At 37.2% G+C, this 14,964-nt stretch overlaps 1 protein-coding gene across 2 annotated transcripts in view; it reads left to right on the top strand.

Annotated features, from left to right (window-relative positions):
- LOC145487509 (uncharacterized) overlaps window positions 1-14,964 on the top strand; it is a 75,589-nt gene that overhangs the window by 57,384 nt on the left and 3,241 nt on the right. Inside the window, exons 1-3 of one of the 2 annotated variants that reach the window (XM_081466324.1) lie at window positions 186-839; window positions 7,141-7,289; window positions 13,898-14,964. The exon at window positions 13,898-14,964 is cut by the window's right edge and continues 3,241 nt beyond it. In XM_081466324.1, the coding sequence (XP_081322450.1) occupies window positions 191-839; window positions 7,141-7,289; window positions 13,898-14,964 (1,865 nt within the window). In that variant the 5' untranslated portion in view covers window positions 186-190. Of the gene's footprint in view, window positions 1-185; window positions 840-7,140; window positions 7,290-13,897 lie in introns of those variants that run through there. The other variant, XM_081466327.1, reaches the window with a different exon arrangement.

Consider the following 14,964-nt stretch of genomic DNA (forward strand, 5'->3'; position numbering starts at 1 on the left):
CTATTCATACTGTTGGTGCGTTGCTATGACAATCAGACCGCAATGAATACTGCATTCCTTTTGCTGGCTGCAGACACCTGAACATAGCATATTTGACGTAGTTGATGTGGGTCTAGCGTCCGTTACCACTTGTGGCAGCGTCCCTTTGTAGTCTTTGTTCTCTGAGTACAAGGAAAAATATTTGCAGAAGATGGAGGAATTTCATAAACGCTATACTCGAATATGTCGAGAACATCATCTATACCCATTAGAGGTTATTTTAAAACACATTCGAATGTGTTCAGAAGGGAATTTGACTTCTGACGATATGACGAAGTTGGATCTCTCATCGTATAACCTAACTCCAGAAGACTGTAATGCGTTTGTTGATGCTCTTACAGACGATCTCTTCTTTGAAGAGCTATCTTTTTCTGACTGTTTGCTGAGCGAAGAATCAAGCAAAATTCTTCTTCGAGGCTTGATGGAGAACAAGGCTGTCAAAAGATTGAACTTGAAAGGAAACAACATTCGCTCTGGGGCAGCGGAAGTTCTGGGTCAGTTCCTGAAGAAAAATACTTGTGTTCGGAGTCTTCTCGTCGAGTGGAACTCTCTTGGCTTGTGGGATAATGGAATGAGAGCTGTTTGCGAGGGACTAGCCGTCAATCAAGTTTTATTATTTCTCGATATGAGAAACAATCAGATCACACATGAAGGGGCTAGCCAAATCGCCGTTGCACTGAAACGTAACCAGTGTTTAAGAGGTCTAGATTTGCGCTGGAATAACATCGGCCTTCTTGGAGGAAGGGAATTGTTGGAGGCTTTGAAGTACAACAAAAGACTTGTAGGATTAGAACTTACAGGTAAGCAGATTCGGTCTTGTAGGAATGCGATATAAATTTACAAGATGTATAGAAATAACTGGATAACGCAGTTCAAGAGTTTTCATTGGCTAATAAGTCATCATGATATGAGCGATTTTAATCCATCAAATATTTTTGCTTGCATGTAATTGGTCTAAATGCATCATGTGACTGAATATTCCCCATCTAAAACCACGCTCAGTTTTGAAAATTGGGGAATATCACCTGGATATTCCCCAATTTTGGAAACTACTTGTGCTGTGAAAAATATCTGAAGGATAATAAATACAATAGCCTCCATTTAGCCCAAAAATATGCTCCAATATTTGTCCTTGGACATTATCTGTTCCTTTAAGCTCTCGGAACAGATAATGTCTGCAGACAAATATCTGAGGATATTTCTGAGCCAAATGGAAGCTATAGTTTATTTTATACAGTGTAGGACATTCCATATACGTGAAGGTGTAATTTTTTTTTTTGGCTTTTTTATTTTTATTTTAGTTTTCTATATTTTGGGTGTGTTTTTAAGAAAAAAATTATTCCACTTATGCTTGTTGGATATGAGATGATTACAGCCAAGTCAGAGCTATGGGCCTTGTTGACTATTTATCATCTCATCCAATGTGAGCTTGTGGAATGATTGCTGATTTATGACAATCCATCAAATATTTTCGTTTGCACATGATTTGTCTAAACTTATTACATTACTCAACATGCCCCAGCTAAAACTTGGGACTGTTTGAGTGACATTACCCATTTGTGTATATTTAATGCAAAAAATGTTTGAAGGATAATAAATGCAACAGCCCCTATTTTACTTTACAAATATGCTCAGTTATTTACCCTTGGACATTATCTGTTCCTCGAAACTCTCAGTTTTCCACAAGCTTTACTCGCAGAAAACTGCGTGCTTCTCAGAACAGACAGTGTCTGAACAAAATATTATCCGGGCACATTTTCGTGCCAAATGGAGGCTATTGGTTAATATATATAATGGTAATTGGACTGAGAGGAGTGCAAGTTTGGTCTGAAATCATACTTGTGATGTCAAATCAAACTCATGCCGTGCACTCATTCGATTTTGAAATCACGCATATGATTTCAGACCAAAATTGCACGACATGAAGTTCAATTGCCACTTTATTACATCCAGTTTGGAATTGGACAATTTTATCGCCTTAAAATTTTAGATTTTTGGTGTATTGTTCCAGTCGCTGGTTTATTAAAAAAAAAGCGGAATGGGTAGCCTGCATAGCAAGCGTTTCCATGGGGTTTGGAAGCAGAGAAAGACCGAGGAGTAGGATTTTCTGTGTTTTGCCGGCGCGGAAAATGGGGCGAGAACTAAAAAAAGAAAGAAAGAGGGGGGTGGGGGAGGTGAAGGAAGGAAATGCTTGCAGACAAACCCCTGGATTTTGGAAGGGGACTTGTGATTGGATGGGCTAGTCCAATATTATTGACATGTGTTGATCAAGGGGAAGATGCATTCAAAGCTTGTTTACAAAACGCTGTAACTTTCCTCACCAAATGAGGATTAGTCGTCAGCTTCGACAGTAGGGTAGAAATCCTGTAGTGCAATGCCAACGCTTTGGTTTTTCGAAGCCTGCACATTATTGCAGAAGCAAGTGTGACACAATTTGCAGCTGTTCCTTTAATTTTAACATCACTTTCTTGAATGCCACATGCACCAAGGGCAAGATAATAAACCACAGGACAGAAAATTTCCACCACTGCATGGGAAAACCTAGTGATTTCGTCTGGCTTGTTACATAGCAACATGTCTTTATAGGTACTCTGACATTTCATTAGAAGGATTTTTGCTGACAGCATTTAGAACCTCTGGGTACAATTCTGAATGATTTGTTTATATAGTGTTAGCTGTGGCATGCCAGTTTTTGTCACATATTTGCCTTACCAAATATTTAATTGTCTTGTCACAGGGAATTCCTACGAGGACATTTCCAGTGTTGGTTCTAAAAACAACTTTGACTTGGAGGCCACCTAGGGGAAGATTATGGTATCTTTAGTTAGATACTGGTCAAGATTATCGTTATTTTCCCTCTTAGATGTTTGAAGCCTCTCTTCCCCAAATTCCAAAGTTTTCCGAGAAGACTTTCCGTTGTTTGTTTTTGTCACAGGTGATAACACTCGAACCGATTTGTGGATCTGGCGTTTCCAGCAAACGCATCTTTACTGGAGTTGCCTTTGTAGGAGTTGACTTGCTAATTTTACCTTGTATCGATTCCTGGACAAATGAATACAGTGATCCAAGATTTCGAATCTTGCAAGCACAAGGATTACAAACACAACTTGAATATTTCTCACATTTTAACTTCTCACTTTTTTAACTTAACTTGCAGATTTGTGTTAAAATGTCACCCTTGCAGTCCTTCCTTTTAGACAGATTGAGTAGAAATAAAGTTTGATTATAAATTACCAAATTTAACTTTGAAATTGCAATTTCAAAGCCTGCCTTAGTTGCATGGAGTCATCGAGATTTCTCCGTTCCCTCCGTGCGCTCATTGTTTCAGACATATTTTGACAAGTTAAAGTTTGTTTTGGCTCAAAGTTCACTTCCGCTGCAGAAGGCCAAAGATTTTATTGGTCAATTTATGACAGCCGATGACAGCATGAAATCTCAGTTTGCACACTCAGGTATGAAAGACTAAGTGGGTGGTTTTCAAAATCCAGGGGTTTGTCTGCAAGCGTTTCCTTCCTTCCTTCCCCTCCCCCTGCCCCCTCTTTTACTTGCTCCATTTTTTGCGCTGTAATTCTTTGCTCCTGAACCCCACAGAAACGCTTGCCACACAGGCTACGGAACTGGAAACGCCTTTACGTCTCATTTAATATGCAAAATGATGTCACGAAAACTCATTTGAGCATGACAAAGAAACATGTGGTTCTGAAGTCAGAAGGAAAATAGTCTACCTCAGGTAGAAAAGTTCAATTCTTGTTGCCTGAATCAATGATGGAAGGCCTTCCTTTCTTCTGTGGTTGAGGCTGAGACTTCTCATTGTCTTTGGAGAAGGAATTTGAAGGTGCATCCTGTGTTATTCTGCGATGGATTTCTTTTGAGTTGTGAAACTCCCTCAAGTGCATGATGCCCTGTGGATAGTATGTTTTTTTCTTTTAAATACAGTTTAATGGCATGATTTTAAGGGTCCAGCTCGTTATCATCTCCATTTCTTTTTGTGACCTCGGCATAGGACTCAATACTCAGGACCTTGTCAAGTTCTTGCAGGGCCATTTGTTTCAAGATATTTCTAAGATGGCGGGTCTGGCACTGGCTTTGTAAGATGTTTGTTCATTCCCTGTTTTGTGCAGTGGGGTGTATTTTGACTATGTTTATTCACAGCGACAGAGTTGAGCTCTTTTGTTGCTTCGTTTAAAACTACCAGAAACTTGGAAACATCTACCTTCTTGAGATGGTTCTGAATTTGTTGTTGTGTGGTTTTCGTTTGTTTATGTTTTACTTGACTCGGTATCATTCGCAGATGTTGAAGAAAAATCGCCAAAATATTCATTGAAATGGACACTGAAAGTTGGAAACTTCCATTAAAGTAGGTCTTCAGCCTGAAGGAGCTCATAATCTTCATTCAGAAATTGTAGTTAATTAAATTCGTCAACATTTTTTTGGAAAAAACAATAACAACAAAGTTTTGGCAATAGTAGTTGCAAAATTCTCCACAAAATGGCCTTTTTGTCTCTCATTCTCCTGAAATTTTATTGAGTACTTTAAACTAACCTTGAAATCTGATTGGTTGTTTTGTTTTACTGTCCCAATCTCGTTGGCTGAGAAAAAGATGCAATTTAGAGCAAAAAATAGTGCGATTTGTGAATAAATTGCACCACCGAGAGTCAATCAGATTGCAAGGATAACCAGTGATTTCAAAATGGATTTAATAAATACAGAAATCAATGGCGAAGAACGCACTCAGGCTGTCTGTTTGTTGTTATACAGTTTAGGGAAGCATGCAATATTCTGTCTTGTTATATAAAACAAGTGCACGATTTGCCCCCTGAGCACTCAGAATGGCTATTTGAAACTAAAGAATCCTTATTGCTGAAAAGGTTCATTCCAAGTCTCTCAATCTCCCCACCCCCCCCCCCAATCCCCCCTCCCGTCGGCATTTCTAGATTTTTTGAAAAATGCTTTAAATTCCGCATGGTAGAGCTTGACTATTATTTGTTTGATTTCTATTTATATATCTTATTTTCCAGCCTCATAACCTGCAAATGTATTCAGAGAATCTGACCTCTATAAAACAATCTGATTGAATAACAGTAGCAGCCAAGTACTTTAAATTAAAGGTCTTGTCCTGCAAAGCCTCTTTCCACCTTTGGCTTATTTTTATGCAAAACAAAATGAACTGATGGTTACCAGTAATTAAAGATATCAGGTTATTTTAATATATATAAAGCACTATAACTGTCAGACGACTTCTCTGTGTGAAAACCCTGAGAAAATCAGAGGAAATTAATCTGTCAGTGAAGGTTGTTTAGGAGCCAATTATAGTGGGCCAAGGCGTCAAATGTGTGGTGTTTTGCAAATAATTTACAGATATCTGTATACATAAAAAAAATTGTCCTTGACATATTTAATTCCAGTGTTTTGCTTTTCTATTTGGAAAAAAGGGAACTGAAAGGCTATAATCTAACCACAAAACAAAGAAAGAGAAGAGGGAAACATGAAGAAAAATGGCAAAATAAAAAAGAACAAATCAACGGGCTCTTTGGAAAAGTTGAAATTTTATGTAAACAACTTGGTTAGTTGGTTGTTGCTGCTTTGTTAGTCTCAATTTCAGCCATCTTCCTGAGTCCAAACTCCAGAGAGAGGTCTAAAATGAAAAGTTGCTGATCTCACTACCTGAATTTAATCAGGTGGTGATTTTAATTGTTTGAATTTTAGAATATGATTTCACAGTGTATTGTTTGAATCTTTTGAGTTAATTTCAGCAAGGCATTGAAATCACCAAATGCATAGGAGTTCAATTTCAAGAAAATTGTCTCATAAACAGGAAAATGAACTTTACTAGGTCTCTACTTACAAAATTATGGGGATTTTTTCAACCAAACTACGATAGAAAATTAATATAAAAAGATTGAAGGTTTTAAGTAAGCAGCAGTTGTGGCTTGTACATGCAGTGATTGTCCTGATTAGAATTTTCTGTTTTGTCAACAAGCATGACCCATACATTCTGTCCAGCCAGAGAATTTTTGAACTTATTTTTGTGTTCGTTGTCGTGTCAGTTATGTTGAATACTGAATTATGACATGTACTTTACTTATGCTGGCTGTGTTGTATGCTCTTACAGTAACAGTCTCATTCAAATTAAACCAAAGTAAGTGTTGATTAAGAGTGGATTTTTTTTAGCCATGAACTATTTTAAGCACTAGCACCTGTATATACAGTGGAACCCATTGATATGGTCACCAATGGGCCATGAAAATTTGGCTGTATTAACAGGGTGGCGGTATAATGGGATAGGGTCAAATGTCATGATTGGTCTAAACTGAGTGACGTCTTAATAGATATATAATAATTGCACATCTAAACAACTGTTCTTTAATAACCATCTAGAATGCTGATATAATTTATAAAAAATTGAAACTTCAATCAGTACATACCGGTATTAACAATGGAAAGATGAACATAACTGGTTTGAGTGGCCATATAAACGGGGTAAAATCATAAAGGATTATACAGGCTGGTATTTCAGATTGTGGCCAATGGTTGTATTAATGGGGTGGCTGCAATAACAGGATTTTCATGTAAGAAAATGTACAGTATGTATGGCCGTTTTGGCTGGGACAAAAAGAATGTGGCTGTAATAACAAGGTGACCGTATTAATGAGGTGACCAAAAGGTGGGTTCCACTGAACATGCAAAGCGTAAATCAGATCACCATTCAAAATATTACCTGCAACTTTTTATGATCCCATTCATTTCATGTTAACTTAACATAGGTTGTACATTTTTTTGACCCAAAACTATCTTGCCCAAAGTTTTCCCTAGACAGGTAGCCAAACTATACACCTTGTGAAGTTTGAATTGTTTGGCAATATTTTCCTGGAAAAGAGCCAAAAATAAGCATTAGATTTCAGTGTTTTGGGAAAATCCAGGAGTCAATGGGTTAGTATCATGACAATGTTTTGGTCCTAAAATGTAAACAGTTTGTGACAAAAACACAGGTGTTACACTTAATTATTCAATGTTGACTTATCTTCTGAGTGATTAAAACAGGTGAAACTTGAGATAATACCTATTGGTAAGTTCATGGATTATTTTGTTTCTCTTGTTTAGGCAATAACATTCCTCAAGACATTGTCCATGCATTGTCTGTCGCCATCCAACAAAACAGTGACAGACAAGTAACTTTTGAGGAGCACCGGGCCAAAACTGAAGCTTTGACAAGAGAATTAGAAAAGGCACAGGAACTCAAACATCAGGAGGTATATACTTTTATTATTCAAAAGTTAATGGTACACTGAGGGGTAGTAAATCAATAAAAATGATATCCCACATGTGAGGATATCATTTCTATCCACATCCACTCGTGAAGATTTCATTTTTGATAACATTTTTGTCCCATAAACTGCACATAAATTTGTTGGTATATGATCAAACATCTTCTGATCTTCTTTGGAAGTCTTTGACAATCTTTGGTTATCTTCAAAAAATTTAAGAAATCTTCGGAAACCTTCGGAAATTGTTCAGAAATGTTTGTCCAGAGAATCTTCGGAAATCTTCAGAAAGTGGTCGAAAATCATTAAAAAAACACCAAAAACATTGACAGTTATGTATTGTGAAAATTAATATAATAAAAAGAAAATGACATCGCTTGGAGATTCGAATTTCTGTTCTCATGTTTATAAATATTTCACTTGTTTGCTGCGCTCGCTTGTAAAATATTTTTCAACACTCGAAGCATGGCCATGTAATACCTCTATGTAATCCCTACTTAATGCAAAAGCCTCCTGCCTAAAAATACGTTTTGTACACCTGATCATGATCGTGATTATTTACAGTTGAAGCTTTTCTTCTTGCCTCTCTGATCACCAGCCTCCCTTAGTGGACACCCTGTTATGTACCAGTCAGTGCTGTTGCTTTTAAGCTCTTGTAAGTCATCACTCCTGGCAGAAAAATGTGAATGCAACAGATCAAGAGATTAGTCATTCCCAAAAAGCAAAGAAACTACTGATTGGATGAGGTACTAATAAAGGGTTGGTGAGATGTGGGATGAGCCTTTTTTTGCTGCTGAGATGCAGAATTGAAGGTGGGATGCAGGATTGCAAGGGGTCAGCGGGAGGCAAGAAGTTGGTGATTTTTTTGTGGTGGGGTATGGGAATTATTGATTTTTTTCATGCGGGAAGAAGGACGTAAGACAGTTGAAATCAGGCAAACAATGCAAGCAAAACATGGTAATTCTCAAGTTTTCTTTGAGTTTCTTTTTTTGTCCACTCTTTCAGAGACTGTCTGAATTTTTTTATCCTTATCAGTGAGTCAATTTGCAGTCTGACTACTGTTGCATGTAAAAATAAAGCCAATAAACACCTGTTACAGACTTGTCAACTTTTCTATGGTAATAGAAACCATTAAAATTCTAACACGATCATGTCAATCACAGGAACAAAGAAGTTGAAGAGTGTCGCTAGGTAGATCGAGTGTGGATCTTGTCTCCTTAGAATATGTCATAAGAGGTTTTGAAGGAAATCTCTTGATGTTGTGCACGCGCCTGTGTGTGCACACTATCGATGTGAAAATCGTGCGCAGTAGGGATATGCAATGCAATAATTGTGAGGAATCACCGCTGGAGACCTAGTGTACCATGTTTATGATTTTTGCCATCAACAGAACTCTGAGAAGCAACATCAGGCTATGTCAATTTGCGCAAAGTTTACGGTCTGGATCTCAGACACACGGGCCTGGCTACTCTGCCCCAAGTTTCGCGCCATAAAAAATGAAAATGGCCTAGTGCATTGTTTGTAAACGTCAGGAGGGGCTCCTGCCTAGATGCACTCCCTTTAAATTTGATGATACAGCATGACTGAAAGGAGAGTAACAGGTCTTTCACCAGGGAATAGTGAGTGATCACCGAGAGAGATGTAACACTGAAACCAAAAAACAACGACAGACGCTTAATGCTCATCAACGAATAACAGCCAACTCAGAAGTATTTACTGAATGACCATCATTATAATTACTCTGAGAGATTTAAATTTTGTCAACATTCCACAAATTCCTTGTATAAGCAGGTCTATTGTGAGACCACAAGTCAGAAGTCAAATTAGCTTGTTTCAGTGCAAAACACTTCTTTAAGGATTTTTTTTATTATTTTTATTATTTTTATTTGGAATAACACAAGGGAAACTTGTAATACTTACTATACAATTACGAACAGTACACTCTTTAGACTACTTACAACACTATACTCTACTTACATTATATTGCTCTAATTATTTACATTCATCTATTTAAATTACAATATCTACACAACTTACAGTACACAAAAGGAGAAAAATAGATAATTATCATTACAGCTTGAGGTTGTACTATAGAAACAAAAGCAGACCGAAGGCATGTGGTACATTATAGATAAAATGAGCTATGCACCTGACTGGACATTAGAAATAGACAAATGGGTAAGAGATAAATACAGTTAGGTATAGAAAATATAATCTAAAATATTAATTAAATCCTCATATATCCTGCGAGAGGTTTCCATTTCTTTGTGTCTCCACTTTTTATTTCATATTGTGATTTTATTGTGCATAAGAAATGCGTAAGATTTGGACGATCTTCTTTTGTTGTAGTGAGCCATATGTGATATCATGCTAATAGAAAGCAGTAATTTATAAGGAGTCCAAATTGAGAGATATCTGGTCTCAGACGCAAAGCAGTAACATTTGTCACAGCATAATCTCTAGGAAGTAAATTTAAGTTTCTCAGCCATTCAGTAACTTTATTCCAAATGTGAGATGTTTGGCGGCATGACCAAAAAAGATGAATTAATGACTCAGAGTAGGTGTGACAAAATCTGAAGAAGTTATTGGTTGGTACGCGTCTACGTAAGAATTTAAACTGAAACTCTATTAGCTTAGTGCTCTTTTTAGGCAAAAGATAGGCAGCAGTCCAATTTACTTTGTCATTTATTGGTAGGCTACAATCCTCTAGCCTCTTCTTTTGACTTGACTGATTTTTTTTATGTATTAATGTAGTTGCTTTTTTGACTTGAAAAATTCTTGTTGTAAGTGGCTCATATTCGAAGTTGGTGTTCTTTAAATCTTGAAAATTAGAGTCAGTCTGTAGAAACTTCACAGCCGATATTAATCCGTAGAAGCTGAGAGGGCGAGGGTCTATTTTATACTTACAGCGGAAATCATTTAATGAAAGAAAGGAGTTTCTCTGGCACTATATATATAAATAAATGATGTAGTGTTTTTTTTTTTAATTTTTATTTTTAAATTTGATTGTAGATTTTTAATACTTGTATAGTTTTAGGCTATTTATTGTTGTAATGCACTTTTGATCACCTGGTATGTTAAAAAGCGCACTATAAATCAATAAATTATTATTATTATTATTATAAAAGATGTTTCACCCGAGTTATTCTCTTTGTAAACCAATTTTTAAAAAAGACTGTCTTGTTTACTATCTTTATTAGGGAGTCATGCCCAAGTGGTTGATCCAGAAAGTGATCTTTCGATATTATTTCAGATTCAAAGTTACGTTCTGCCCAGATTCCTAACAGTTCTTTTAAAAAGGCATCCAAAGTTGTTATTGTCGATGAGGTGTCTCTAACGTTGAGGTTGTAGGAAAAAAGTTTTGACAGCCATATTTTTTGAGGGCTACATCAAAAACGATTTTCCATTTTCCCTTGTTATTTTTATCTAACTATTTTTTAATCCAAGTGGTTTTGAGAGATTTATTGAAGGAGCTAATATCAATCATTTTTAGGTCACCAACACCGAAATCATTGATCATTACCTTCCGTTTTATCTTGTTGCCTTTACCGTTCCAGAGAAAAGTGTAGAGTAAATCGTTTATTTCATTTAAAACATTGTAGTTTGAGCAAAGAGGCGAGAGTAGATAAACTAATTGGGAGATCACTAATGACTTGATAATAGTGATTTTCGCTAACATTGTGAGTCGGCGGTATTTCGAGCATCTTAAGATTTCTTTAACTTTTTCAAGTTTCTCATTGTAGTTTAAAGATACAGATATTTCGGATCTGTTGAAATCCATAGCCATAGGGATTTTACCTTGTCTTGTGGCCATTTAAATTCTTTTCCTGATAACAGAATTTTATCATTTCCAATACTTGCACCGATCCATAGAGCTACATTTTTCTTATCATTGAGTCTGAGGCCAGAGACTTTGCTGAAATCGTCAAGCATTGTAAGGGATGAAAGGAGATATTAACGTAACCGGTCTAATATAACTGTTGTGTCATTGGCATACTGACTTAACTTAATTTCCACATTTCTTCAAGGATTGGTGGCACTGACAAGTTTTGTCCAAATTCCCATGGTAGTCTCTGAACTCTACATTGTGTGATAACAGTCTTTGTGAACATCTGCTTATTGAAAGCTTCAAATTATACCCAGATTTGTGCGACAGTTTTTGTACATATATTAATTGAACTAGTAGAAATCAAAGATTATAGCAGTACATTCACGCGCGTACTGCATATTTGGTCAACAAAGTTTGATTGAATGACAGATAATGATTTGCACGTGAAGTTGAACTAGCGATGAATAAATTATATCCCGCAGCAGCAACCCGTAAAAATGTTTATAATAAAGTTTTAACTTGTACTGGACAAAGTATTTTCGAAGAAAGACATTTTATGTATATAACTATTTGCGAAACTCAAACTTCAATTTCAGATCGCCAACACTTGTGATAAATATTTCTTGAGAATGAAAATTTTTGACCTGCCGACCCTGCCAGACAGCTTGTCACCAACACTTACCTTGAAAATTTTACCTTGTGTTTGTATTTGCTTTGATTGCTCAAATTTACATCTTGTTGTAATGCGTCAGTCAATTCCAGCAGTGCCCATTCTCTCCCCCCCCCCCCCCCCAGGCTAACCCGCAGGCATTAGCATTTTTTTTAAATAAATGGGCAAATTCCCCGGGGTGGGGACACATAAGCTGTCTAAATGCACCGGGGTGGGGACGAAGAAAGAGGGCAAATGCCCCGCCCCCGGGATCGTCGCCTTCCAACACCTCTGCAGTTTTTTTATTAATCAGTGAATGAAACGTTCAGCTGTTCAGTATTTTAATGCAACGGGAAGACTTCAAGGACAACAGTACGTGTTAGTTGATTCTGATTATATTTATTTCTTTATATTTGTTTTTAACAGTTTGCTAGAGGATAGCTGGGATCGCGGCAAACGTGCCTCCAGCAACGAGCGATGATAGTTGCCTGTTTTCGCAGGCTACTTTTTCTGTAAAGAATCAAGACATTTCAAATGATGATGCATTGCATTTTAAGCTCGCAAGATCTCTCTTGAAGATCGCATCATTTGAATTCGCAAACCTTAAGTATTTTAACTCCACTTTCATGAATTTAAAAAATGCTAGGCTAGTTTTGAATGCGAAATGCAAAATAGTCGTGTTCACGTCAGTGATTGTTTTGTGATAAACAAAATATAGTTCACCTTGTCGCTTATATTTATATGCTTACAAGTAATGAAGATATATCTAAAATTGAGAAAACACACCTTTAAAACATCTACAAGTTTCTCTAGTGCTTGACAGACAAGTCATTGTTCGACAAACGCTCATCCATGGCACTTTCGAAAACACGTGTGTCAAATGCCCGGGGTACGCAAATGCCTAGCCCCCGGGCCGCGATAAAATTGCAGATGCCCCACCCCCGGTACTGACAACGTGAGCAAATGCCCCGCGGTTGCCCGGGGGCGGGGATGGGCACTGCTGGAATTGACTGATGCATAATACGAAATGTTAAATTAGCTCTAAACGTAAAACACAGCCTTTTGGCAAGCTACAACAAGGAAAGTTTGTTTTCTGACAACAAATCATGGTCACTTGCCGAGCTAGTCCAAACTACGACTGGGGAAATTTTATTTTCTAACCACATATCCTGGCCATTTGCCAAGCTACACAACCCAAACAATTTGCTTTTTGATCACAATTCATGGCCATTTGCCGTCGCTGAGCTACAAAATATTCACTCTTGATGACAAGGGTTGAGTTACCTACGTGTATTGACGTAAATCACAGCACCAAAGTGCCAGACAGCAGCTTTGAACTCTTGCCTCGAATCTATACATGTGACATGACTGCGCACATGCATGCATGACGTAATTTGCCCCTGCTGTGAGGGGGTGGGGGGTGGGGCAAATCTGCAAACAAATCCGTCCCAAAAAATGTTGATACAGACTGGATTAGGATTGCGTTACACTTCGTGAACGCAATAAGTGTATTTGTGGTCTGAAAGTACCGGTGGAGGTTGCTGTATCAGGTAATAAAACCCAAGGGTAAAAAATTTAACCACAGATGAGAAATATGACTGCAAAGGTACTAGCATTGATACACACAGTGAATGAAACAGATTTAACCTTAATTACAACACTCAAAATTTTACAACCACCCCATAGTCATTACTACCTAGTGTTGCAGCGTGCATTATGTAAAACTTTTGACAGTGAGTCGAGTACACTACAAAGGAGTCTTGTTACACACTAGGGTATATAAACTGATAAAGCACACACGTGGGAAAATGTAGAAGTGACCTAGTATTTTTTACCTAGTAGTATTTTTTAAAAGACCTTTTGTTACTGAGTTGGTGAAACTTTGATGATTTTCAGGGATTCAACAAAATTTTACCTTAAGACTAAAATACACCCAGTGTTTATCAACCCCTGAAAAATAGGTCACCAAAACAAAAAAGGTATTACTTAATAATCAAAGGGAAATGTGCGGCCCTCAAGTGCAATTCCAGAGAAGAAGCGTGTATGTGAGCAATTTGTATTCATTTTATTTCATGTGAGCAATTTGTATGCATTACTTTACCTCTTTATACCTCTTAGGTCACAAACCTGAGAGAAGAAATTGATCAACAGAGATCCAGCCAGGAACAGCTAAACAGAAGTACACAAGTCAAGATTGATCACTTAAAGTCGACTTTGGAAGAAAGGAAGTCAGCATTTGATTCTTTATCAGCAAAACTGTCATCCACAGAATCAGAATTGCTTCTTTCAAGAAAAATGTATTCAGAACAAAAAGCTCTTGCGAACAAATTGACAGTTGAATTGCAAGAGGAAAGAGAAAGCAATACTGCAGCAGTGATCCAACACAGAAAGAGAATGAATGAAGTCATTGAGAAAAATCATGAGTTAGAAAACATGGTCAACGTGCTTGAAAGAAGAAATAAGAGTTTTGAAAGCAAGATTCATACTTTAGAAAAAGATATCGAAAGGATGGAAGGTCAGTTTACTGAGAAAGCAAAGACCAGTGATAAAAAATTCCAGGAAGAGCTACTGAACACTGAGAGTCGGCTGCAAAAAGAAGTCAGTAATCTACAGCAGAAAGCCCTTGAATACCGTGAAGCCACAAAAGAAAAGATAGCAAAGTTAGAGGACGAGAAGAATGCATTTGAAGAGGAAGTCAGTAGTTTGAAATCTCAGATAGTTTCTATCAAACTTTCATCAGATGAGGAACTACGCAACACCAAGACAAGGTTAAAGCAAGATGAAATTGCAAGGTCCAGACAATACGATGAACATATTTCTCAGATCCAGCAATCACAGAGTGAACTGCAAATTCAGAATACAAAACAGCTGACACAAATCACAGATTTGCAGTCACAACTAAATACAGCAAACAGAGACAGTGAACAGTTAAAGAGACAAGTGGAGAGTTTAAAGCAGCAACTGGAACGTAAGGATACAGACTACAGAAATGAAGTCAATCGATCAAGAATTGAACTTGACTCGGAAAGAAAAACCCAAGCTGAGCTGCGAAACAGAATTTCAGATTTAGAAGACAAAATATCTGAGATGTCCAGGAGACACAAGGATGCCATGTCCATAAAAGACAATGAATTAGAACAACTTAATGAAAAGCTAAGGAGCAAAGAAAATGACATCAGAAAAAT

This window comes from Orbicella franksi, chromosome 5 (assembly GCF_964199315.1).
Source record: "Orbicella franksi chromosome 5, jaOrbFran1.1, whole genome shotgun sequence".
NCBI lineage: Eukaryota > Metazoa > Cnidaria > Anthozoa > Scleractinia > Merulinidae > Orbicella > Orbicella franksi.